Source organism: Citrus clementina, unplaced genomic scaffold (assembly GCF_000493195.1).
Source record: "Citrus clementina cultivar Clemenules unplaced genomic scaffold, Citrus_clementina_v1.0 scaffold_5, whole genome shotgun sequence".
NCBI lineage: Eukaryota > Viridiplantae > Streptophyta > Magnoliopsida > Sapindales > Rutaceae > Citrus > Citrus x clementina.
Window position 1 is genome coordinate 24,018,391 of NW_006262201.1, and position 25,574 is coordinate 24,043,964.

Below are 25,574 nucleotides of genomic sequence, written 5' to 3' on the forward strand. Positions count from 1 at the left end.
AAAAAAAAAATATATATATATAAAGAAAAGAAAACATGCTATCTGAAGGGCATAATCGTAATTACGTAAAATTAAAAAAATGTTAGGGCCGAGGGTGTCAAAATTATAGTTGGTGTTTGGTTACAAGAATAGAGCTCTTTCCCTCCTTTCGTAAGCGTAATCCAAACATCAAGCGCCAAAAAACGTCCATCCGATACGCGAATGCCACGTGGGGAGTACGGCCAGCAGAAGCATTACTTACCCTGGGTTAAATAAAAATATATGCTCAGGTGGATCTTAAACGTACACGTGTCACGAAATCACCGGGACACAACTGACGCCGTAAAGTAACAGTGACCGTTGGATCCCGCTTCATTGACGTCCACTTTCTCCTTCCTCTGAAATATAAAAGTTGAATCCAGCGATCAAAGTTCTAAATCCGCTCGTACCGACCTTTCTCCCTCTTCTGTCTCGTCACTGAGATTGAGATTGAGATTGAGATAGAGAGAGAGAGAAGGTCTCTCAGCTGAAGCTATCCGTACGGTACAGGTATCTCAATATTCTTTTTGCGAATTTTTTTATTTTTAATTTACGAGCTAATTTTAATTTTTGATTGAAGTTACGGTGATTTGATATTACTTACATTTCTTACCTGTGGTTCTCTTTTTTCAGGAATCTGTCTTTTTTGAATACGCTGTCGTATCGAATTCAGTGTAGTCTCGGTTACTACTGTTCTTAACTATTTAGCAAATCAAGCCTTTTTAATACCTGAATTGTGACCAAATTTATGCATTTGGGTACAAGCTTTCGAGTCGAAAACTAATTGTAGGATTTCAGATCTTTAAGATTGCATTTTGTTTCCGTGAACTTTTAGGACGGTTAATATGTGATTAAAAAAAAAAAACTCATATTGTGGACTTAATGTAATATATATAATAGATGCTTTGTTAGCTTTGCTTGTTTAATTTTTATTTCTTTTTCTATAAGAAAACCTGAAGAAAAGAAATAAAAAACTGAAGAAAAATTCTGCTGTCTATGATACCTTTGCTTGATGCTAGGTTCCAGCATATGCATACTTGGTCTTTGATAATAATAGAAATTTGAAATCTCAGTCTACTGTTGGACTATTGTTAGACTTTGAAAAGGGATAGAGATTTAAGATTCAATTGTTTGGTATACCAGGGATTTTTTTTTTTTTTGTTTTTGGCTGTACATGTTTAGAGTTTCCTCCTTATCATGCTGAACCATCAATAGCAGTTACTTCCCTATGTAAAAACGTATTTAAGAATGCATAAGTAACTTTTTTTTTTTAAATTTGTGTCTTGTGAATATTCAAAAAAATTTCAACTCATGTGCTTTATTCGTGTGATTTGGATCCAAACAGGGACTGTGTTAGGCATTTTATTTTAAACTGTATTTGAAGTATTCTTCGAATATCATAGATTCAATGCCAGCCCTTAAAATGAAAGCTAAAGCAAGTGCGACTTGCATTAGGGAAGTAAGTTGTCTGCATGTTACTCAGAAGTCAAGGAAGATATCAAAGGATTCATGTTCCCTTGTGCGGTTGTGTTGTGAAACAGCAGAATTGGATACATCAGTTCAGAATTGTAATAATGGTAAGCTTAAAGATCTGATATATGTCACTGCATTAGCTAGAATAAGATAAGAATCATATTGCAACGTCATTGAGGTTAGGCCGTAGTGGTTTCAACTGAATTTCTGACTATTTCATTTAATCTGCATATTACAGACTCTAGCAAAGTTGTATTGTCTGCAACAGAAAATGGACATAATGAAGCCAGTCACTGTAAAACATGGCATGATGGAGAATATCCTGCATTTCAAAAATGGTTTTCATCTGCTGAAGATCCTGTACTTGTTAGAAAAATGGTAAGGACCGTATTGTTATACACCTGTATGTTGCACTCGCCCCTACTACAAAATTTTGATAATTATTGCCTTTCATTCTCACTTTCATCCCTCTATTTAATGCTCTTTTTCAATCAAACAATATCTGTAGCTGATTAAATCGTAAACAGGCAAGTATAGGATATAACCGATGCATGATGAAAGCATAGTAGAGTTATTATTACTGATTTAAACAAACCAGCTCAAACATTTATGTTTCCTTCTAGAAAAAGTTCTAAACTTGCAATGAAATATTGTTTGGGTGAAAAGTAAAGTTGCCTAAACATACAAATTTAATATACCTTGAAGATTCCCGACTATGAGAAATTTCCGGTTTGAATGTGTTTTGTCCTCGAATCCTGTAATAAAGATTTTATGGACTGTCAAAGATGTGACAGTTGCGGAACTTTAAGTGGAGGACACCAGATTGAATTACATCTACATTCTCTTCTGATCAAGTAATATTCTCCTTTCTTTTTTTGGTTGTGCTAGTGGAAGGATCATAAAATATGAATAAATGATCTTTGTTTCTTAGCAAAAAATGTGAATAAGTGATCACATTTTTCCTTGCTTAATTCTTTTCAACTAATGTTGATAATTGGCTCCATTGATTCCATTGCTGACCTACCAAAGTAAAATTTACATGGATGATCATGACCAGTAGTGTCAACCTTAAGCCCGATGGATGATGACTCTCTCAATTCTGATGAGCAGTGAGATTTAGGTTTTCAGTGAAATTTTTGGCATCATATTCTTCTACAATAATTCTTCTTTTTTATTTTAATTTTCTCTTTTTCTTTGAGTTGAAATCCTATCCATAAATTAGTTTGTTCATAGATCCATTTTATTGATCTAGTTAGTCGAAGCATTTGCAACTATAGTCCTTCAGCTATTTAATTCTGTTTAAATGATTTATTCTGCAGGATTCTCCACCTCCTGCATGTCCCACAAATTTTGAAGCAATAACTTCTCATGTCACAGATGGCAATGGCATTCATTTCGAATCAATTGCTCAAGATGATGAAGGTACCATTTAGAATTATATTAAGCAAATGCCATAGTCTTTTCATGGCTTTTATTTAGGATAGTGGCTGTTTCATCTGATTTAGAGAGTTTCTGAACTTCATTTTATCCAGCATTCTTAATCCAAAAAACAATTGTTTATTGTTCAAGTTTGCTATTATTACTCAGGCTAAAAAAAGTTCTATTATAGTTATACTGCAACTGCTGAAATGAGTTAAACTGATGAAATGTTAAGTGGCTCACAATTGAGTAGTTTTAAATTTGAAACCCATTTTGTGGTCTCATCATAAATATCAGGGAACAGGATGCATTTTTCATAGATCTTTTCTTTGGTCTTTCCGTTTTGGTTTTTGACGCATAAAGTAGTTCATGACATTGTGCTTTTTCCCTAATATTGCTTATGGTTTCTTTCATCTCATATTGTGTTAGGATATGAGGGTGGTCCTGCTGTTCCAGATATGAAAGCTGATGACTATGATAATTGGATCAGTGAGTCATCTGGTTGTCACACCTCTGATGTTCTGGATTACTATATCTCGGACATGAATGTTTCTGTACTCAATGGGATTAGAGGACTTGATGATATTCTGAATGATAATCTTTTCGTTAACTCAGGTTATGTTGGGCAAAATCTGATGCTTGATATGACTGAGGAATCTATGAAGTTGCCTGCCCTTAAGGAAAAAGCAGAGATGGTGGATATGAATTCTGCTGGATTATGTCAAGAGCTTACCAAAAATTCTGATTATTCACAGTCTTTTCTAGTGAGCCACTATGATCAGGAAGTTGATGTTAACTCTGGCAATGTTGATTTAGATGAAGTAGATTTTGATCCGCAGTTGTTCATTAGAAATTTTTTGGACCTATCCGACATGGATCCCGATCTGTTGCCGGCATTAGTGCCCAAGGAAACTGAAAGGAAGCGTGTCACCTTAGTTCTTGATCTGGATGGTAAGAAGAGGATTGCTTGTTTGTTATTTCATCCAAGATTTAAGGGCATATTGATTTTCACTTATGTTATTTTAATAGGATTATTTACTTCACAGTGTTGGAGTTTGTTGACAATCTTTCAGTGCCATGATAATGAATTCTGTTGATACCTTTTTCTATTATGTTAAATCAATCGAACCACTTGAGTGAATCTAATTGTAAGACCTCACAATGAGTAAAATGGCCTTATGGCTTCATGATCTTGTGATCAAGTGTCTTATCATATCATTAAATGCAGTTGATTGCTTATTCTTAAGGTTTTTAGCAACCAAGTAATTTGTAACTTCACTTGAGTTGCCTAACTAAAATGTTGCAATAAGTAATTTAAATTTTCCTTCCATGTTTTGGCAGCTTTCCTAAAACAATCTCTGTTAGTTAAGATGAACATTTGTGTGAAAGAATCCTAAAGCCAATTAGGTTGGAGTGAAGCATTATTATTTGGATGTCAGTTCAATCTTACTGAATATTGGTTCCAATGTGAGAAGCTTGATATATTTATTTATTTATTATTAATTTTTTTTAAGCATGTAGCAAAAGTGTGTTCATTATAAATCCTTGCGTAGTTGTTCATACCTGGCTGAAATTTTTGCAGAAACACTTGTCCACTCAAGCACGGAACCCTGTGATGATGCGGACTTTACCTTCCAAGTTTTCTTCAACATGAAAGAACATACTGTATATGTAAGGCAAAGACCCTTCCTTCGAACATTTTTGGAGAGAGTGGCAGAGATGTTTGAAATCATTGTTTTTACGGCCAGTGAAAGCGTTTACGCAGAAAAGCTGCTGGATATTCTGGATCCTGATAGAATGCTTATTGCTCGACGTGCATACCGGGAATCATGCATATTTTCTGATGGTAGCTACGCCAAGGATCTGACTATTTTGGGAGTTGACCTGGCAAGAATAGCTATAATTGACAATTCCCCACAGGTATCTGTCTACCTTTTTTTTGGGGGGGGGTTGGTTTTTTTGGTTTTTCCATGATCTATTTCAAAGTTTTGCACTCTGTCGTTTACTTTCAAGAAAGACCTAGGATTGATATTTGTAGATTATCTGTAAAAAATCAGATCGAACGAATCTTTATTTGAAATGACTGTATTGTCAGCCATTGTTGTCATTTTAGGTCACTCCCAAACTCTAATTTTTCCTGAATGTTTTAGGGAGTTATGTTCAGGATAAGTTCTACCTTTACATTTTGCGTGAATTAATCAACCTCAAGATAAACAAGGACCTTGGAGAAGTTTTCCATAGTTAACCATTGATGACATATTTTGGTTTTTATTTTGGACTTATTATTTTCATTTTTCACATGGTGGATTTGGCCTTTCACTTCCATAAATCTCTTTTGTGTTGGGGGGGAGCTCAACCAGCAGTACTATTTGGGACTCAGTCATCATCGCAACTGTGATATATATACTGAAATATTAATCACCTTTATTTATTTATTTTTAATTTTCAGGTGTTTCGGTTGCAACTGGATAATGGTATTCCTATCAAGAGTTGGTTTGATGATCCATCAGACTGTGCTCTAATCTCGTTACTTCCCTTTTTAGAGACCTTGGCTGCTGCCGATGATGTACGTCCCATCATTGCTGAAAAATTCAGTGTCAAGGTATAATTCCTTCCATCATGTCCCACCATTCAAATCAATGGTCAGTTCTCCCTTTCAAGAAAAAGGCACAAGGTTCAACTTTCCATTCACGTTAAAGATCTTGCCTCTCCCAAGAAGTCCCCAACTCATTAATTATACTAAATGTACAGCTAGTGATTGTTGATTCAGATAAAATATTACTTACACATCCTAGTTATTTCACATAGTAGTCGTTACGAATAACTAAAATTTCTTGTGTCCAATAGTATTGTCTTTGAGTGTAATCAATTTTGAAGGGTGTTCTATTTGCAGTCAAATCTTAGATCTTTGTATATAAGCAATTTTATAGTGAAAGGAAGTTGTTAGTTCAGGTTTCATTAGTTGCTATAGCTTGTGAAATTCATTGTTGTATCGCCTGGAAATTATTTCTTGTTCCTTGTATGATTTAGATGGAAAATATAAATTTGTTTAATTGATGAAATGAAAATGATATTTGATATGAATGTAAAATTTATATGAATGTTATTGATCAAGTCATTTACATGCGACATAGTTTTGGCACATTTAATTGGTCAGAAAGTCGATCAAACCGGAACACCTTAAACTACCCCAGTTGTAGGATATAGTACCCTTTACCATGTTGTAATTGGACACTGCATGATAAAGTATTGTTGTTATTGTAACAAAAATTATATGCAGATTAAGCATTATCAAGGAGTTAAAAAATGCAGATTTGGACCTTTTTTTTTTTCAACTGCATTCTTATTCTTGTACTTCAATAATGTAAAATGTTCGACCTGTGCTGAATTTTTTTACATGTGAAAACACAACATGAAAATGAAAGGATGATTGATTTTCTTCACTTTTTAAATGTTCCCCACAAAAAGTTTATTTAAGTTAATTTAGAAATGTCTCCTTCCCACAGTTTTGATAATCATAAATGAAAAGCAGGTGGTAAGTAAATTAAGATAGCTTTTTTTCTTTTTAGAAATGATGAATTGAGATGGTTGATCATAAAGCTGCAGGGTGTGTGTGTATGTTTTAAATAACTGATAAAACTTTACTAATATTTATAATAAAAAATCGATCAGGACTCTCTCTGTGATAATTTTATTATAGCACAGTCAAAAGTTCTACTCTTTAACATAATACCGAAGGATATCTATTCTACCCTAAATTATGGAGAGACAATTCTATCTTTACCTAATTTTATTGGGAGGGGAAACTCGAACTCATACACTCAAATCTTTGAATGCAAGGGGTATGTTGGAGATAATAAAAATTGTAATAATTGACTGCTCATAGATTAAGACAAATAGATCCAAAACATTAAGAGATGTTAAGGAGAAAGTTTTAACATCTTGTTTTGAAACATACAAATATAAGAGTGAATAATAATGAAATCTCATACCATTATCTTGAGTTAGATTCGAATCCAAAATGTTTGTATCGCAATGATAAAGTTTATAAATAGAACCGACTAGCACTCATGAATAATGAAAATATTGTTAGTTCGCTGAAGATTATCCTAATATTATTTACATAACTTATTTATACTAAGTTAATTTATATTATGTTATTCATATTATTAAATTACAGAAAGTAATGTACAAAAAGGCTTTTTTTTTTTTCTATGTATTGAACTTAAAACTCTTGTTTCATGAATCATCTTGTTTAATCAACTTAGTTCGCCTTATGTAGCAATCTTATTGAATTAAATTAAACGACTTTACTCAAGGAGCGCCGCTTGTCTTTAATATTTGTTGTTTCCTTAAAATCCATTTAGCACAACAACCTACCTTTTGGTCTCAACAAGATCACTCATCAATTAATTTCTAAGAATAGACTAAGATTTTAACAAAGCAAACAACCTCTTAATCCTGACGAGATCAATCATCAAATAATGTCTAAGAATATATAGACTAAGATGAGACCACTGCTAGGGCTAGGGTTTCCGACTTCTACTGCTTCTATGATTCCTTCTATAAAGAGTCCGAGATTCCATAATTACTTGGTTTTACTCGCTATGAAGTAATCACCTTAAATTGGAACTCTTGATACTTCGTTAATCACGCAGGCTAGCTAAAACAAAAACATCTCAAATACTTTCTTTCATGATGATTAATTCACCATAATACAGCAATAAAATCCTAACAAAATCAAAGAGTTGAAATAATAAATAATTATAATGACAAGACCCTACACTCACAATTGTGAGGGTAGATGTGCTTATTTGCTTACTTAATTATGATATATAATTAAGTGAAGATAATATTTTCCCTTTCGAAATGTGAGTGGAATAGTCATCCCTCGAATATTTGAGAGGGTAAAATCTTAGCAGTATTATTTAAGAATTAATGTAAACTAGTTTCACTAATTGTCTGATTGTAAATATCAGTTGTAAATCTCATATAATATGAGTTGTAATCTGAGCATTAAGCTCATATAATTAAAAAAATAATAATTATAACATTGATGCTACATTGATAAGCAATAGCACGTAATTGCTCTATATCCCTAACAAAGAGATTCATCAAACTGTTGTATCATTAGTCACCAATTTCAAGGTTATATTTATATGTTTTGAGTTAAAATCTTATAATAACAACAGATAACAACAGAAAAAATAAAAAATAAGTCTTATTTTTACAGTAACAGAAGGGGTTCAGTTCATAAGACAAAGCTGTGATACAAGACAAAACAAAACGAAACCAATCAAGAGCAAAAACTATGACCTCTCTGAATTCTGAAACGCTGCAGATGCATAGGCGTAGCTGAAAAGCCGCTGCAGATTCAGCGTACGACTTGTCGCAGGTTTTTGCAATTTTCGGCTATCTCGCTTGGTTCGAGCATCCGACAATGACAACTAACAGAAATTTGGAATTCCTTTTTCTCAGCTCATAGCACCTGTCCTTCCTTGTGTCCATTTTTGGCTTTACTTTCTTAAATATAATTTTTCTTTTTAGCTGCCAACTCAATAGCTCTATTGATGATGATAAATGATAATCCCCAATTTTATAATTAAGCATGGTTAAATTTGGAACCTTTGTTATATTTTATTTTTTAGAAAAAAAAAATTCATAAGTCCAAATTGATTTTTTTTTCTTTTTTTAAGTTCTCCACCATGTCCAAGATCCAAATACAAATAATCAATTGAAAAAAACTATTTGAAGATAACTCGATTAAGGCTGTGTGGATTACTGAAGTGGGACTCCCATTGGGGGAGGTGGGAGTGGGAATCCACTCCCACCTCTCCCTTTTTTACCCTTTTATTTTTAATTTAATTTAATTTAATATTTTATAATTAATAAAATAAATAATATTATATTTATTCAAATATAATATTATTTATTATGTTCACCATTGAACATGGTGAACCTCCTGTTGAGATTAAAGTCTCACCTTATAAAATTCATAAAGACCCAGATACGGATTTAGATAGCATTATTCAACAGAATAATTTCTGTAATGCTAATCTAAACACAATAGGAAAACAATTGACTAGAATAGAAAACCAATTCCAGAAGTCAACCATAGTTGTTTCTCCTGTTACTTCAAAATCGGATTCTGACAAAAAGCTTAAAGAGCTTATTTTCAAACCTTTTCAGGTTTCGAAAACTAGTCAAAAGCTTGTTCAAGAGTCAAAATCAGATTTTGCTAAAGCCATCAAAGAACAACTAGATAGAATAGAAGCTTCTTCTTCTTCGTCTAGTAAAATCCAAATAGCTCCTGATAGTGCCCAATCCAGTAAGATTGGAGTACTAGAACAAGACGACATTTCTATAGCCTCTTCTGACTTAGAAGCCTTTAAAGAAGAACTAATTCCTAAAGCCAATAAGATTCATTGGGAATTAGCCATACCTACTGTCAAATCTCCACCTGACTTAGCCATAAATAATAGGCCTAGTGCATTAAACCAATCACGATTTAATGCATCCTCTGTCTATGAGTGGAATATTGATGGTATGTCTGAATATAACATTTTAGGATTGTTGCAACAGATGACCATAGCAGCTAATGCTTATAAAACCCAATCAGGAACTTCTGACAAAGCCATTGCAGAAATCCTCATTGCTGGTTTTACAGGTCAACTTAAAGGTTGGTGGGATCACCTTCTCACTAAACAGCAACAATTAGACATCCTTAATTCTATTCAAGTAGATGAAAATGGCGCCTCAATTCTTGATGAATTCAATAGTCCAATTCAGGATGCAGTTGCTACCCTGATTATGACTATATCCCTTCATTTCATAGGTGATCCTTCATACCTCAGGGATAAGAATGCTGAGTTACTACACAATCTGAGGTGTAGGAAGCTTAGTGAATTTCAAAGCTATAAAACCACTTTCTTTACCAGACTCTTCCTTAGGGACGATGCAAATCATGTAACTTGGAAGGAAAAATTCCTTGCAGGTTTACCTACCATATTAAGAGAAAATGTTAGAAATTCCATTAAAGCCCTTTATGATAATCGCATTCCTTACGATGAGCTCACCTACGGTGAACTTGTTAGTTTTGTTAATAAGGAAGGTTTAAAGTTCAGATGTATGTTTAAATTTCTGAATTTCAATTTAAAGTTCATATGTATGTTTAAATTTCTGTAATTAATTTAATGTTTAAATGTTTAATTTCTTGCAATTTATTTAAAGCATATCTATAAACTGCTACGTTCTTCCAAGACATAGAGACCGGATCTCTCCTCTTGGTCGTATTATCTTCTCCCTCCATCCATTCAGAGTATTATTTCTGGGATCCAGATCTAATACTATCTGTGAGCCATTAGACTTTGTTGCTAGGTTTGTTTAAAAGAATTTGTTTAAAACATACCATTTGGTATATCGGCTGGAAAACAGAACGTGCGAGATATTGATCTGTTCTAAGTCAGATCTTGTCTCAAAGGCAGATTAAGTTCTGCATCGATCTGGTTACAACGCCACGTACCTATTCAATGTGAATAATAATATTATATTTAACTAAATAATAATTTGCATTATTTCTAAGTTAAAATTATTTTAAAATAATATTATTATATTAATAGAGAATTAATAAATATAATATTATTATATTTATTTTAAAAATAATAGTACTATATTTATTTAATATTAATAATAATAAATAGTTTATTCTAAGAAAATATTAATTTTGTACTAAATAATATTATATTATTATTTTATATAATAATAAATTTAATATAATTATATTAAATAAAATAAAATAAGGTTTCATTTTATATTAAAATTAATAATTTATTGTTCATAATTAAGAATATTAATAATTATAATAAATTTACAAATATAATAAAATAAATATTATTCATTAAATATATTTTTTATTAGTTTTGTAATTAAAAACTATAATTCTTTAAATAAGGATAAAATTGTAATTTGAAACTATTTACTCCTAATCCAAGACAAAGTAAACACATAAATTTGATTCTGATCTCTATTCTATGCTTCTATTCCAGTGTAAGTAAACAACCTACTCCCACTCCCACTCCACACTCTCAATCCTGTGATTCCTACTCCTCAGGATTCCAAATCCAATCCAAAAAGTAAACGCTACCTAAGTGTAAATGTGGAGGAACTTACCTTCATGACAAAAAAAGGGGGGAAAAAGAAAAGAAAAGAAGAGAAAAGAAAGAAAAGCGGTCTTTGTAATTGTCTATTGCTTGCCTTTCACTAAATGGGAAAATTGTGTTATTGGCTTATTGCATTCCTTTGAATGTTCTTTTGAGTTTAAAGGTGGCCAATGGGCCGGACGACACGAGGCACGGCACAGGCACGGCACGTGTCCGTACAGCATGGCACGGCACGAGCACGTCTCGGTAGACCACGCGGCACGGCACGAGCACGTCTCTAATTCCGTACGTTTGCTTGCAATTGCATTACTAATATTAGAAGAAGAGAAGGGTCAGAGTCATCGTCTCCACTCGTCTCCCTTTAGGCTTTAGCTTTTGCTTTCCTCCCTGTTTCTCTCTCTCTCTCTCTCTCTCTCTCTCTCTCTCTCTTCAAGAAGAAAAGAAAAGAAAGAACAATAAAAATAAAAATAAAAACTTTGGTTTTGATCTGACCTGAAAATCTTAAGGGGTATATTTGGTCGTTCACTTGCATTCTCTTTTTCTATTTTCTTTTGTCTTTTTTTTTTGTTCTGTTAGTGAGTAGTGACAATGTGGGTTTTGTTTCTCTATTTTTTGAGAGTTTGGTGCTGCTTTCTCATGTTAGTTTGTACACTTGAGTGTTGTTTTTTTTTTTTTTCCTTTTTCTTTCATGAGCTTGATGTTGTTTTCACATGTTTCTTTTTTTCCCAAACTTTCTTTCTGTTTTATCAGTTGCCAGTGTTTTCGCATAGCGTTTTCAGAGTATTCACTGTTACCAGCGTTTTCCTGCCTTTTCTTTCCAGGAGTTTTATTTCTTTTTTGGATTTTGATTGTTGGTTTCTTTTTCTTTCTTTCTTTTCCAAAGTGTTTACCGAAAGCGTAATAAGCACGCAATAAGCACGTTTCATTTTTTAATGAAAGTAAACGTCAAATTTTATGATTTTATAAATAATTTGAAATTGAATCTTTTAATATCTTTTATTGGCTCAATTTTTTAAATTTATTTAATTCTTAGTTTCAAAAAAATTATAATTGATTTATATTTATAATTTATTAAATAAATAATTGATATCATGATTTTAATAAATGAAATTATACATATAATGATTTTATAAATATGTATTAATATTATTATAAACTATGATATATGACTCTACGTAATTCCAAGTTAACAATTAATTTAACCCTTAAAAAAATATTATTATTATTATTGTTAGGTGCTAAAAAAGAATTCTAATACCATAAAGTCAAACCTAGCAACTAATATTACATTCTCTTATTATTATTAATTTATTATTATTGAATATGAACTTGAGTTTCGAATTTTTTATTCTATTAAATTTAAATAAAGGCATATGGATCCAAAAAAAAAATACATAAGCTTGAAAAAAAATAAGACAACAACTTGGCATACGCTCTTAAAAAAAAAAAAGCTTAGTGGGCTATTTTTCCAAGGCACGAGCACGAGCACGTGCGGGCACGACACGTGTGCCGGGTTGGCACGACACGTGTGCCGGGTTGGCACGACACGTGTGCCGGGTTGGCACGGCACGAAATGAATAGTGAGCACGACACGACACGAGCACGAGCACGAGCACGCGTGGGCTTCCTTTGATGGGCCTGGGCCAGCACGGCACGGCCCGTTGGCCATCTCTAATTGAGTTCAATATTATGATGAGATTTTTTTTTTGGCCCCTCTGGATTAAAGATGGGAAATTTTACATTGCAAACAAGTGAAATTTATAATTCACAATTTTAATGTTATATCTAGTATTAGAAAAATATGTTGGAGGAATCGACAAAGTCAAGCGTTCGTTTCTTACTTTAACTAACTCAATTTGTGAATTGTTCATTGACGTGGAAGGAGAGAATAGAAATCTTCTCCTATAAAGTCGAAATTTTTGTTTGCACCATCTTCATCCTTGTATCAATATGTTGGTATTACAATAAACAAAGTATTAATAAATATTCTTTTCTTTTCTAGTAAACCATGTATCATGATGTCACTCAAAAACTACTTTTGTTTAGTTATTATATTACCAAATACATTAAAAATTGAGTTTGATAAATGCATCAGAAATTTGTTGAGATTTGTGTCAATGTATTATGTTAAGTCCATTATTTATAGAGTTGACATTTTATGGCAAGTCTACTTAAATTGAAAATTATTTATTACATATCTTGTAATAGGGATTAATTTATTAATTCCCTTTTTTAGTGAGATTTCAATTTATTATAAATATTTGTTTCCTAATTTAACTAGATGTCTAATTTAGTAAGTCAATTAATGATGAGATTCTATAATTGGTGCATGAGATCTATTTAGAGCAATAAGTTGGTTCGACAGAAAGTTTATTAAATGCTCTAGATATTTCTTGGGAGACAAGAAATGTAAGAAAATCATATTTATTCCTATTCAGAATCATCATAATTATAAGAGGAATGAAACTCTTATTTGAAAAGAATCCAAGTCTTTTAAGACTTGCTATATTTATCAAACCCTAGTGCCTATATAAATAGAGGTATTTCACAATTGAACGTGCACAACAAAGCGCATAAACGGAGAAGCAAAATTCGACCTCCTCACTAGAGAGTTTGGATTTGGCGCATAATGTTGTGTTGATTTATTTACTTATCTTTTTTTCATCTCTGTTGAGAGTTTATGTGGATTTTGGATTATTAGACATTGAAGAATTGAAGAATTGTTATTGATCACTTGTGGATCAAGAGGGGTAGCAATTATTTAAGAGAAGCAGATTCAGTTTAAGGTTGAGTAAACTATATGGTGATAAACTGTAAGTAAGAGTAAAGTTTGGTAAATCCATAGGTTGTAACATCTCAACTTAGTGAATTATTTTTCATCTGAGCGTGGCCTCGTGGATATAGGATTGATTAATTCAAACCACGTAAAAATCTCTGTGTCATTTAATTTCTGCAATTTATTGTGTTTTTGGAAATTAATATTTTTTATGCGGATAAACAATAACTGTGAATAGTAATCATAAACAGTAACGATGAACAGTGTTTTTTTAAAATTAATTAAACTATTAATTTAGGGTTTTAATTGCCTACATCCATTTTCAATAGATCTAAATTTCTTTCATATATTTGAAGCCTAGTCTAAAAATCCAACCCAAGATAGCTCCCAAAGTTAGGGAAGCAAAAACTCTCACGCTCCTAACATACAGGGAGACTTGCACTCTCAACCTCAATAAATAAGCCAAGAATATACACACCACTTAAAGTAAAGAGTTAATTAACTATAGAAAGTGCAAACTCTTAAAGAATATAAAGAATATGACAAAAAAATGACATAGATTTAATCAAAGCAAAAAAGAAAAAACAAAAACTAGAAGCCTTTGATCTAATATTACCAACTCAAGATCTCCAAACTCATAAGAATATCCTATCTATATTTATAGATTTGAATCCTCATTGGAACATTTCAATATATATATGGTTCTTCTTTAGTGAGATGTCAACAATTTTTAAATTTCGAATGTCTGCATTTTAGAAAATGTGGATTTAGGTTTCACAACATTGTAAATTGATTTTTCTTTTAATTTTTAATATATTAAAAGCCTTCAATAATGTTGTAAAACCACAAATCAATATTTTAAAAAGTGCAGGCACTCACATTTGACTAGAGATGGCTTTAAGTATAGCGAACTAGGTGGTCAACTAAGGTCATGTATGTAATATGTTAGGAAGGCCCTATTGTGATCACCTAGACCCCCCATAAATTAAGAAGACTATGTTTTTAGTTCATTAGCATACTCAAATTAATAGATTTTTTAAATTACTTAAGTTACTTATACGATGAAAGCCTATCTTTAGGCTCTTTTTGATTGATAATTATCTTATAATTAAGAAGTTTTATAGAAATTCTATACTTAATAATCTTAATGTTAAATAATTGTGATTAATAATATTGTCTAACCATTAATTTATTATTAGTTTTTCTAAAAAAATGATTAAATTATTTATTTATTTAAAAATTTAGTTTTTTAATATTGTAAAATTTCTTGCGCTCTTCTCTATAAAGAAAATTATTATTATTATTATTGGTTCACTTTTGAAGTAAAAAAAAAATAGTTTCTTGAAATAATAGTTCTAAAAGAAGTAAAAAAGATATCTTATTGACTGCTTTTATTTTTTTAAATTTCTTATGTCTTATTAATCGTTGATATTTAAAATATCGTTAAAAATTGATTGAATTTTGAGTTCTTTTCTGTTTCTTTGAGTGTTGAGGCTAGTGAAAGTAATAAGGTCTCATAAAAAAATTTCACCTAAGACCCCAGTATTTTGGAACTGGCTTTGTGCCTGACAACGATTATATATATATACACAATTTTATAAAACCTAGAAAGAAATCATATCTAAATTAAGTGCAACATGATAACCCACGTTATTGAACACGAAATAATGAAACCAACAAGAAGAATCCTACTTGTTAAGTGGGTTAATAATTATGTATTAGTTAGTTAACAAGTAGGTAGTAAAATTTAATTTGTATTAGTAGTAATGAGAGTATTTTATAACAATTATTAAACAAATGAATATGACGCACAAAACAAAAACAAAAGGAGACAAAATCGGGATTAGCGTAAAAAGTGCAAATAATGAGAAATTGAAGGGACGAAATCATAAATAATAAAACCCCTCTAATTCCGTACGTTTGCTTGCAATTGCATTACTAATATTAGAAGAAGAGAAGGGTCAGAGTCGTCGTCTCCACTCGTCTCCCTTTAGGCTTTAGCTTTTGCTTTCCTCTCTGTTTTTCTCTCTCTCTTCAAGAAGAAAAGAAAAGAAAGAACAATTAAAAAAAAAAAAACTTTGGTTTTGATCTGACCTGAAAACCTTAAGGGGTATATTTGTTCGTTCACTTGCATTCTCTTTTTCTATTTTCTTTTGTCTTTTTTTTTTTGTTCTGTTAGTGAGTAGTGACAATGTGGGTTTTGTTTCTCTGTTTTTTGAGAGTTTGGTGCTGCTTTCTCATGTTAGTTTGTACGCTTGAGTGTTGTTTTTTTTTTCCTTTTTCTTTCATGAGCTTGATGTTGTTTTCACATGTTTCTTTTTTTTTCCAAACTTTCTTTCTGTTTTATCAGTTGCCAGTGTTTTCGCATAGCGTTTTCAGAGTATTCACTGTTACCAGCGTTTTCCTGCCTTTTCTTTCCAGGGGTTTTATTTCTTTTTTGGATTTTGATTGTTGGTTTCTTTTTCTTTCTTTCTTTCTTTTCCAAAGTGTTTACCGAAAGCGTTGCATGTGTTTTCCTCTGTTTTTGGTTGTTGTTGAGTGTTTTCTACATGTGATTTTGTTTTTGTTCTCGGTTTCGTCTCTGTGTGTGTTTTTGTTTTCTTCGCCTGCTTGCTCGTTGTGTTCTGATAGTCTCTCTCGCTCTCCGTGGTTTCAGAAAACTTGTTTTAAGTAGAAGTTCCATGGTGGCTGTACGCGTTTTCTTTTAAGTGCTTATTAGAATGGTTGCCATTGTTTCCTCTGTTTTCGTTCATGTCTTCTTGAGCTTTTCCAAAAAAGTGCTGCCAGTTTGTAAAAGAAACGTTGCATGTGTTTTCCTCTGTTTTCGCTTGTTTTTGGAAACTGCTGCTATTGTTCTGTTCATGTGTTGCTGAGTCTTTAGATCTTTTTTTTTTTAACTTTTCATGTCTCGTGTGATATTTTGATCTGCTTTTCTGGTCCTTGTAATTTTTTAAAGCATTTTTTTCGTTATTTTTACGTCCAAGTATTTTCTGAAAACAAGTATTTGTATTCAGTGTTTCTGGTTTTCTACTAGAGTTTTCAAAATTCTTGTTTTCCTCGTTTTGTATTCTGTTTTTCTGGCTAAAGTTGTATCCTTTATTCTAAAAGCGTTTTTAGTCAAGTCCATTGAGTGTATCTCAAGTTCTTTGGTTCTTTGTGCTTTTTGTTCCTTGTCAAAGAGATAATAAACTTCCATGACTAATTGTGTTTTTCAATTCTGTGATGTCCGTACAGGTTTTCTGAAAATGGGATCTCCAAGTCATAAGGGATCCGAATACTTGCCGCCGCCGCCACCCATTGTCCCTCCGAATGTTGTGCCTCTTCAGTCCGGAAAGGTGGCAGCTCCGGCCCCGAAACGCCTTCCAATGGCAAGGCGAAATCATGGGACTAAAGGGACGCCTATGACTCTTCTAACGAATCATTTCGAAGTCAGAATGCGCCAGACAGAGGGTTACTTCTGCCATTACAGTGTAATCTATTTGTGCTCATTATCAAGATTTAGTCATTGGTTTTTACCATCCGCTTCTGTTGCCAATACATTGATCTTGTACATGGTTTTGTTATTGATTTATTGTTACAGGTTGCTCTATTTTATGAAGATGGTCATCCTGTTGATGGGAAAGGTATCGGGAGAAAAATTCTTGACAAAGTTCAGGAGACATATAGTCATGAGCTTGAAGGTAAACACTTCGCTTATGATGGGGAGAAGAGCTTGTTCACTCTTGGCTCTTTTCAACGTAAGAAGCTTGAGTTCACGATTGTGGTGGAAGACCTCTCTTCGAATAGGTATATATGCGTACATTGATATGCTTTAGACTTATTCAATTACCAGTTACTGACTCGGAGGTTTGTTATATGCAGAACTGCACGGAATGACAGCCCGGGAGGTGATGGAAGCCCTAGTGAGGGTGATAGGAAGAGGATGAGGCGTCCATCCAGGTCGAAAGTAATCAGGGTTGAAATTAGTTATGCTGCAAAAATCCCCATGCAGGCAATTGCAAATGCACTGCGGGGTCAGGAAACAGAGCATTTTCAAGAGGCTATGAGAGTTTTGGACATCATACTGAGGCAGAATGCAGCGAACCAGTGAGTGGATTAGTTTGGTGTTGTGAATTGCCTAGGCTTAAGAAACAATGTTGCTCAACTCAACACAGGATTATGTTATTGTTTTCTTCTCATGTTCAGGGGTTGTCTCCTAGTCCGGCAGTCTTTTTTCCACAATAATCCGAGAAATTTCGCAGACCTAGGAGGTGGGGTAATGGGATGCAGGGGTTTCCATTCAAGCTTCCGCGCTACACAGAGTGGTCTATCTTTAAACATGGGTTAGTTACTTTTCCAATCCGCTTATGTTATTTACCTGTGGTTTAATTAATCAATTGTCTTTGTGTTGATAATTGTCTTTGTTGTATGCAGATGTATCCACTACAATGATAGTTAAACCTGGCCCAGTGGTGAACTTCCTTCTTGCAAATCAAAATGTTAGAGAGCCTCATCAGATTGATTGGAACAAGGTATAGTTGATAGTTCAGTATCCATGTTTATATATATTTCAAGAAAATTTGTCTTCATTTAGACCCTTGCTTGAATTTGACACCAGGCTAAGAGGGTGCTGAAAAATCTGAGGATAAATACTAATCACTCTAACACTGAATACAAAATCACTGGACTCAGTGACTTACCTTGCAATCAGCAAACGTTAGTTCTCTTTTCTGTTCTGTATCTTGTCTTTCACTCCATGGTTTGTTGCATTACACAAGAAATCACTCTTGTTATTCGCCAACTGAAAATGTGACTTCTAATCTCTCAGGTTTTCTTTGAAACAAAAGAGTGGACATAATGGGGATAGCGATGCTATTGAGATAACTGTCTATGAATACTTTGTTAATAATCGCCATATAAAGTTGGAGTATTCAGCTGATTTCCCATGCATCAATGTTGGGAAACCAAAACGTGCATCTTACATACCGCTTGAGGTGATAATTTAGTTCTTAAAGGTTCTTTTTGTTTATGAGGACGTGACTGTATCATATTTTTATATTCTGTTTCTGCCATGTAGCTTTGCACATTGGTATCACTGCAACGCTATACAAAGGCATTGTCCAACCAGCAGAGGGCTTCACTTGTGGAGAAATCAAGGCAAAAGCCCCAAGAAAGGATGGGGGTTTTGACTGAAGTAGGTTTCATTCCTATATATTGATATAATTCATGCATTTCTGCTATTTTCTCTGATTTTAACATGTTTCTTCTTACAGGCCATGAGGAGAAACAATTATGGTGCTGACCAAATGCTTCGTTCTTTCGGTATTTCAATTGGTACTCAATTTACACAAGTTGAAGGTCGAACTTTACCAGCCCCTAAAGTAAGTACAAAGTCCTTTTTTTCCATGTCTTTTACCTCTGTCATCATTATTAATGTATGAAATCAATTACTGTAAAGATTTATGTTGTTCCTAATATGCCTGTTTGTTGATGTTATGCTGCAGTTGAAAGTCGGAAATGGAGAAGACTTCTTTCCTCGTGGTGGAAGATGGAATTTCAACAACAAGGTATTGATTTTTCTATGTTCTTTTGACTGTATTTGGTATTGATGACAAAAGCCTCTTCTAACGCCAATTTACCATATTTCTACAGCAATTAGTAGAACCGATGCAGATCAAATGGTGGGCTATTGTAAACTTCTCTGCTCGTTGTGATATACGCTCTTTGTGTAATAATCTGATCAGATGCGGAGAAATGAAAGGAATGGTGAGTGTTTTGACAAACTACATTGTGAAATCCTGTCAACACTCACTTGATGATTATTTCTTAATTCTTTGGCTTGTAGCACATAAATAATCCACATGAAGTTTTTGAGGAGAGTAATCAATTTAGACGGGAGGCAGCACCAATTAGAGTTGAGAGAATGTTTGAAATTATCAAGAAAAAGCTACCAGGGCCACCTCAATTGCTATTGTGTATTCTTCCTGAGAGGAAGAACTCTGACATTTATGGTTGGCTACTTGGGTTCCTTCTTCTTGTTTAAGTTTCTTCTCTGCTATTCTGGTAGTCCTCATATCTTAATTTGTAATAACTTGTTCAAATTTAAGGTCCATGGAAAAGGAAAAATCTTTCAGAGGCTGGCATTGTAACACAATGCATTGCACCGACAAAAGTGAATGACCAATACATAACAAATGTCCTCCTGAAGATAAATGCCAAGGTGAACTCCTCTAAATTTTGTGAACACTTCTAGTTTTCTTCCTCATATTTGTTTTTTCATGCCTTGAACTTACCCTTGGTTGAATTTTTTCCCCGTTTCTACAGCTTGGAGGAATGAATTCCTTGTTGACACTCGAGCATTCTCGTTCAATTCCCTTAGTCTCTAAGCCAGTTACCATGATTCTAGGGATGGATGTCTCACATGGCTCTCCTGGTCGTTCGGACTTGCCATCTATTGCTGCAGTAAATCTATTTTCTTTGAACATTGTTTATTTTGGTTCTGTTTCAAATGATGGGTTTCCTTTCTGAAAGCTTAACTATCTTTGGGTAGAGACTAATCCACAATTCTAGATTTCTATCTGATGTTTTTTTTTTTTTTTGACATTTGAAATTTTCAAGGTGGTTAGTTCCAGGCAGTGGCCATCAATTTCTCGTTATAGAGCTTCAGTACGGACTCAATCACCAAAAGTTGAAATGATCGCTAATCTCTTTAAGCCAGGATCTGAAACTGAGGACTACGGCATCATCAGGTGAAGAAACAAATTTAACATGCTGATTTACATCTTTGCACGTGCACCTGCTTTCAAGTTTATTCGATTTCCTGTGTCTTCTCGTAGATCATGAATATAATAACCATCTTCCATTCTGTTTCACAACTTATCCAGAATACATTTTTGCATTTTCTGATTGCAGGGAGTTATTTGTTGACTTTTATTCAACTTCAGGGAAAAGGAAGCCTGAAAATATCATCATTTTCCGGTAGGTTTCCAATACTTCTGTTGCTAAGTTATGGTTTCCTTTGACTAATGATTGGATTATTAGGGTGGTAGAATCATTATATTAAATAAGAGAATTTCATTCGTGTAGATTGAACACATTAAGCTGTACCTTTTTACAAATTGAAGTTTTTTCAAGTCTTAGATGGCGTTTGTTTTTTTGTCTGAAATCTGAATATACCTGAATTAGTCTGAATTCTGAATAGATCTGAATGTCTGAATTTGAATAATATGTTTGTTTTTTCGTCTGAATCTCGAAAAATAATTATTAAGTTTGTTTTTTTTTCAACTTAAAAAACTGAAAATATGTACTTTTACATTTGTATCCTTATTAAATTTGAATGTCAAATAAATAATATATTAAATACCACAATATTTTAACATTTATAAGTAAAATTATATTCAAGTGAATACATAATGATTTTGGAATTTTAATGTATAAAATACCATAAATTTCAAATTTTATCGTATATAATATAAGAAAAAAAAACTAATAAGATGCTTGAAACAGTTGATTTGCCATTTCATCTCGAAGTTGTCACATGTAATTTTGATCTTCAATACTTGAGGAGTTGATACCAAAGTGAGGAGGGATTTCATGACGGCTAAAAAAATAATGATGAGATTATTATGTGGGGTAAATATCTATGGGTGAGTTTTGGGATAAACATGAAAAATAAATCATAAAGCAGGGATATTTTTGACATTAGAAAGTAATTGAATTAATTCAGATGTCTCTATTAAGTAAAAAGCCAAAAAAATTGGCTTATTTTATTAAGTCAAAATTATCTAAAAAGTCCCATCTATATATATATATATATATATATATATATATATATAAAGTTGGAACTTGAGGAGGTGATGTGGCATCACCATTTCTCATCATCTCATATTCTCTATTATCTAATAAATTGGTTGAAATTAAAAAATAATTACATTACAAAATATTAAAATAGAAAATAATTATTAGATTATAAATGATTACATGTCTTTTCCTCTTTCTATTTAAATTCAACAATATGTAACCATTAATAATAATTAATTATAAGTCTTGAAACATTCATTTATTTTATTATACCAACAATTAAATTTTAGTGACTTAAAATACATCAATTAATTAATATTAATATATGAAGGAATGTTCCTTCATCTTCCCTCAACAATGCCATTAGAGCATAATTTTAATGTCATAATCTCATATTTAATTATTCAATCTTTTGTTTAGTGCATTTTGGCTTCTTCAAACTCCATAAACATTAAATATTTAAGATTTGTGGCATCATTATTTCTCATCTTTTTTGTATTCTCTATTATCTAATAAATTAGTTGATATTAAAAAAATAATTACATTACAAAATATTAAAAATAAAAAATAATTATTAGATTATAAAAGATTATATGTCTCTTCCTCTTTCTATCTAAATTCAATAATATGTAACCATTAATAATAATTAATTATAAGTATTCAAACATTAATTTATTTTATTATGCCAACAATTAAACTTTAGTGACTTAAATATATCAATTAATTAATATAGGAAGGAATGTACCTTCATCTTCCCTCAATAATGACATTAGAGTCTAATTTTAATGCTATAATCTTATATTTAATGCAACCTTTTGTTTAGTGCCTTTTGGCTTCTTCAAACTCTATAAATATTAAGTAGTTAAGATTTGTGGCATTATTATTTCTCATCTTTTATATTCTCTATAATCTAATATATTGGTTGAGATTAAAAAATAATTACATTACAAAATATTAAAAATAGAAAATAATTAGTAGATTATAAAAGATTACATGTCTCTTCTTCTTTCTATTTAAATTCAACAATATGTAACCATTAATAATAAATTAATTATAGTTTTGAAACATTCATTTATTTTATTAAGCCAACAACTAAACTTTAGTGGTTTAAAATATTTCAACTAATTAATATAGGAATGAAGGTTCTTTCATCTTCCCTCACCGATACCACTAGGACCTAATTTTAATGTCATAATTTTATATTTAATTATGCAACCTTTTATTTAGTGTCTTTTGGCTTCTTTAAACTATATAAATATTAAGTATTTAAGATTTGTTATGTTTTGGTTTTTTTTTTATTACTTAATCAACATCCTCTTTAGAAATGTTCTTGCATTTTTATTTTTTGACTTATTTAAATTTTTTGTATTGTGTACAATGATAAAGATAGTTGGATGATAAGAGTTAGGCTTTGTAAAATGTGGGAGTCTGTTAATACTAAGAAGAATTGAGAGTTGATTAGTGTGAACATAATTTTTATTGATGAAAATGTTGTGTACACTTAACTATACACATTAATATATATTTTTAAAGTTAACAAAAAAATAATTAACTTTCATAAATAACATTAGTTTTATAAGGCTGCGTCATCTTTAAAAAAAAATCAATTCATATTTTTTATCAGTTTTATCAAGTGTAAAGTAATAAAAAAATACTAAATTTTTTTTTTAAAACCGCACGAAGTGCGGTTCTATTTCCTAGTTAAGTTATAAAAACAAACACCTCTAATTAACTTAATTAATTAAGTTAAGTCACTTTAAGTCATTAAGTTAAAAAACAAACGCCACCTTAGTGATGAAGATAATTATGTGATTTTGTGAATTTGAAGTTCTCGATATGTTGTTTTGATCGCCACATAGCAGCAGCTGATTCCTAATCTCTATTTGCATACCTTTTGCAGTTAAGACTTAAGAAACTTGCTTAAATTAATGTCATAAAATTCATTGAATACAGTACTTGACTGAAAACATATAGATATAAAGTACATGTCATCTTACCAACAACACTCTAACCTTGAGCATGTTCATGTACTTCATCGCTTATTGGTTGAGTCTATTTATTTCAGTGATGGAGTAAGTGAGTCGCAGTTTAACCAGGTCTTGAACATAGAATTGGACCAAATCATTGAGGTAATCACAAAAGCTCATTGCTTTAATTTCTAAGAGATACTTGCTATATGTGATCATGAGAGTTTTAATGAGTTCAGGCCTCCAAATTCCTTGATGAGAAATGGTCTCCTAAGTTCACTGTGATTGTTGCTCAAAAGAATCATCACACTAAGTTCTTCCAGAGCGGACGTCCTGAAAATGTTCCACCTGGTAAATTTCTTTGCCGACTCTAGAAAAAAACTTGTTTGTTAAATATCCTCTCAATGATTTACTGAACATAAGGCATTTCTCCTTTTTGTTATTTTTGTGCAGGTACTGTTGTTGACAAAGGAGTCTGTCATCCAAGGAACAATGACTTCTACTTGTGTGCTCATGCAGGGATGATTGTGAGTATTGCATTCTCTCAACTTCTGCTATAATTTAAACAATAAATGGTTAGAAAAATGGAAAACTAATATTATAAGGAGGATCCATGATTTTCAGAACTATCTGGAAGGCTATAGGCTTACTTCTTGCTGCTGTGACCAGATGATGTACTAGCACGACAAAATAATGTAGATATTTTCAGTTGGCTTTTACAATTAACGTTCTATTGTTTGCAATTAGGGCACGTCGCGGCCTACACACTATCATGTGCTACACGATGAGATTGGTTTTTCAGCAGATGATTTGCAGGAGCTTGTTCATTCCTTATCTTATGTGTAAGTGTATATAGTTCTTTTCTTTTGCTTCATCAATGCCATAAAGGGTGCATTTTTTGCCACCTACTGTGTTTTTCTGTTCAATAATCATTTTTGGTGTCTAAATTATGCAGGTACCAAAGAAGCACCACAGCCGTATCTGTAGGTAATATATTTACTTTCTTTCATTTGTTTTAGTTCTGAGGAAGTGGCAGCAATATTGCTGCAAGCTCATGATCTTGTAGCAGTAGAACGCTGGATAAGAAGCACGATGCTCGCTTATGAAGTGCCCTAAAAACACTGCACCTGTATTATGGCTGTATTATGGTGTTTGGCATACAGTAGGCTGGCAATCTCCTTTTGTAAATTGGGTGTTCTGATCTATCTTATTTTTCTATTCTTTTTTATTCTTTCTAATAATGATAGGAAAAAGAAAACGATAGATACTATTTCTTACTAGAGTTCTTTTCTTAAAAGTTATTATTGTAATTCAATTCAGATTTCCTTTCATTTTGTTCTTATTGTTTGCATGTCTTCATTAAATTTATTTCTCTTGATTTTCCTAAAACTCTTGAATGTTTTATTTTGTATGATCTTGTAGTTACACCAATCTGCTACGCCCACCTGGCTGCCGCTCAGATGTCGCAATTCATCAAGTTCGATGAAATGTCAGACACATCTTCCAGTCACAATGCAATGACATCTGCTGGTAGCATCCCTGTTCCTGAACTGCCTGTACTGCATGAAAGAGTGTGCAATTCTATGTTCTTCTGCTAAAGGCATGGCTTTAAAATCTGCAGCGAGAAAGATATAGAGATAGACATCACAGACATACCGTAAAGACATAGATAGAAATATCCTAAACTTGAAAAAATACCTGACCCTGGTCTTTTGGCTTATTGTTCTTTTATGTTCTTCTTATAAGCACTTCAGAGTAATGTCTTAAGTTAAAATTTTGAACAGCAAAGATTTTAGCTGCTGTTGCACTAGACTGATTTGAACATTGTGCTGATGGAATGACTCTTGCTGTCCCTTTTGCTTAATGAATGAACTTTGATGTTTTAATGTGATTATGTCTATTTCCTCGTTTATAATAAACAAATTATGAGGGACCTACAAATCTGGATGGATTTGGATTTCTCATTAAGAGTAGATTTGTAAC

General features: G+C 32.3%; 2 protein-coding genes across 9 annotated transcripts; both read left to right on the forward strand.

The window, feature by feature from the left end:
* Nucleotides 1-352: 352 nt before the first annotated feature.
* Nucleotides 353-5,779, forward strand: LOC18041521 (CTD small phosphatase-like protein 2). Of its 8 annotated transcripts, XM_024184332.1 has the most exons (9): nt 354-528; nt 652-804; nt 1,364-1,595; nt 1,730-1,869; nt 2,811-2,913; nt 3,340-3,399; nt 3,526-3,861; nt 4,493-4,830; nt 5,360-5,779. In XM_024184332.1, the coding sequence occupies exons 3-9, from the start codon at nt 1,427-1,429 to the stop codon at nt 5,516-5,518; spliced, it is 1,305 nt and encodes a 434-aa protein (XP_024040100.1). In that variant the 5' UTR covers nt 354-528; nt 652-804; nt 1,364-1,426; the 3' UTR covers nt 5,519-5,779. The 8 variants fall into 8 exon arrangements, with proteins under 8 accessions (XP_024040094.1, XP_024040095.1, XP_024040097.1 ...); XM_024184326.1 differs by having other exon boundaries at nt 353-528; nt 3,340-3,861; XM_024184327.1 differs by having other exon boundaries at nt 353-528; nt 1,422-1,595; nt 3,340-3,861.
* Nucleotides 5,780-15,940: 10,161 nt separating this feature from the next.
* On the forward strand, nt 15,941-25,437 carry LOC18041522 (protein argonaute 4B). The gene is made up of 23 exons (XM_006432466.2): nt 15,941-15,955; nt 17,080-17,315; nt 17,426-17,631; nt 17,707-17,931; nt 18,031-18,167; nt 18,259-18,356; nt 18,443-18,540; nt 18,653-18,818; nt 18,902-19,018; nt 19,098-19,205; nt 19,329-19,391; nt 19,477-19,590; nt 19,670-19,835; nt 19,932-20,044; nt 20,149-20,286; nt 20,443-20,573; nt 20,737-20,802; nt 23,690-23,753; nt 23,831-23,942; nt 24,045-24,118; nt 24,339-24,433; nt 24,547-24,578; nt 25,014-25,437. The coding sequence occupies exons 2-23, from the start codon at nt 17,091-17,093 to the stop codon at nt 25,187-25,189; spliced, it is 2,724 nt and encodes a 907-aa protein (XP_006432529.2). The 5' UTR covers nt 15,941-15,955; nt 17,080-17,090; the 3' UTR covers nt 25,190-25,437.
* Nucleotides 25,438-25,574: the final 137 nt, after the last annotated feature.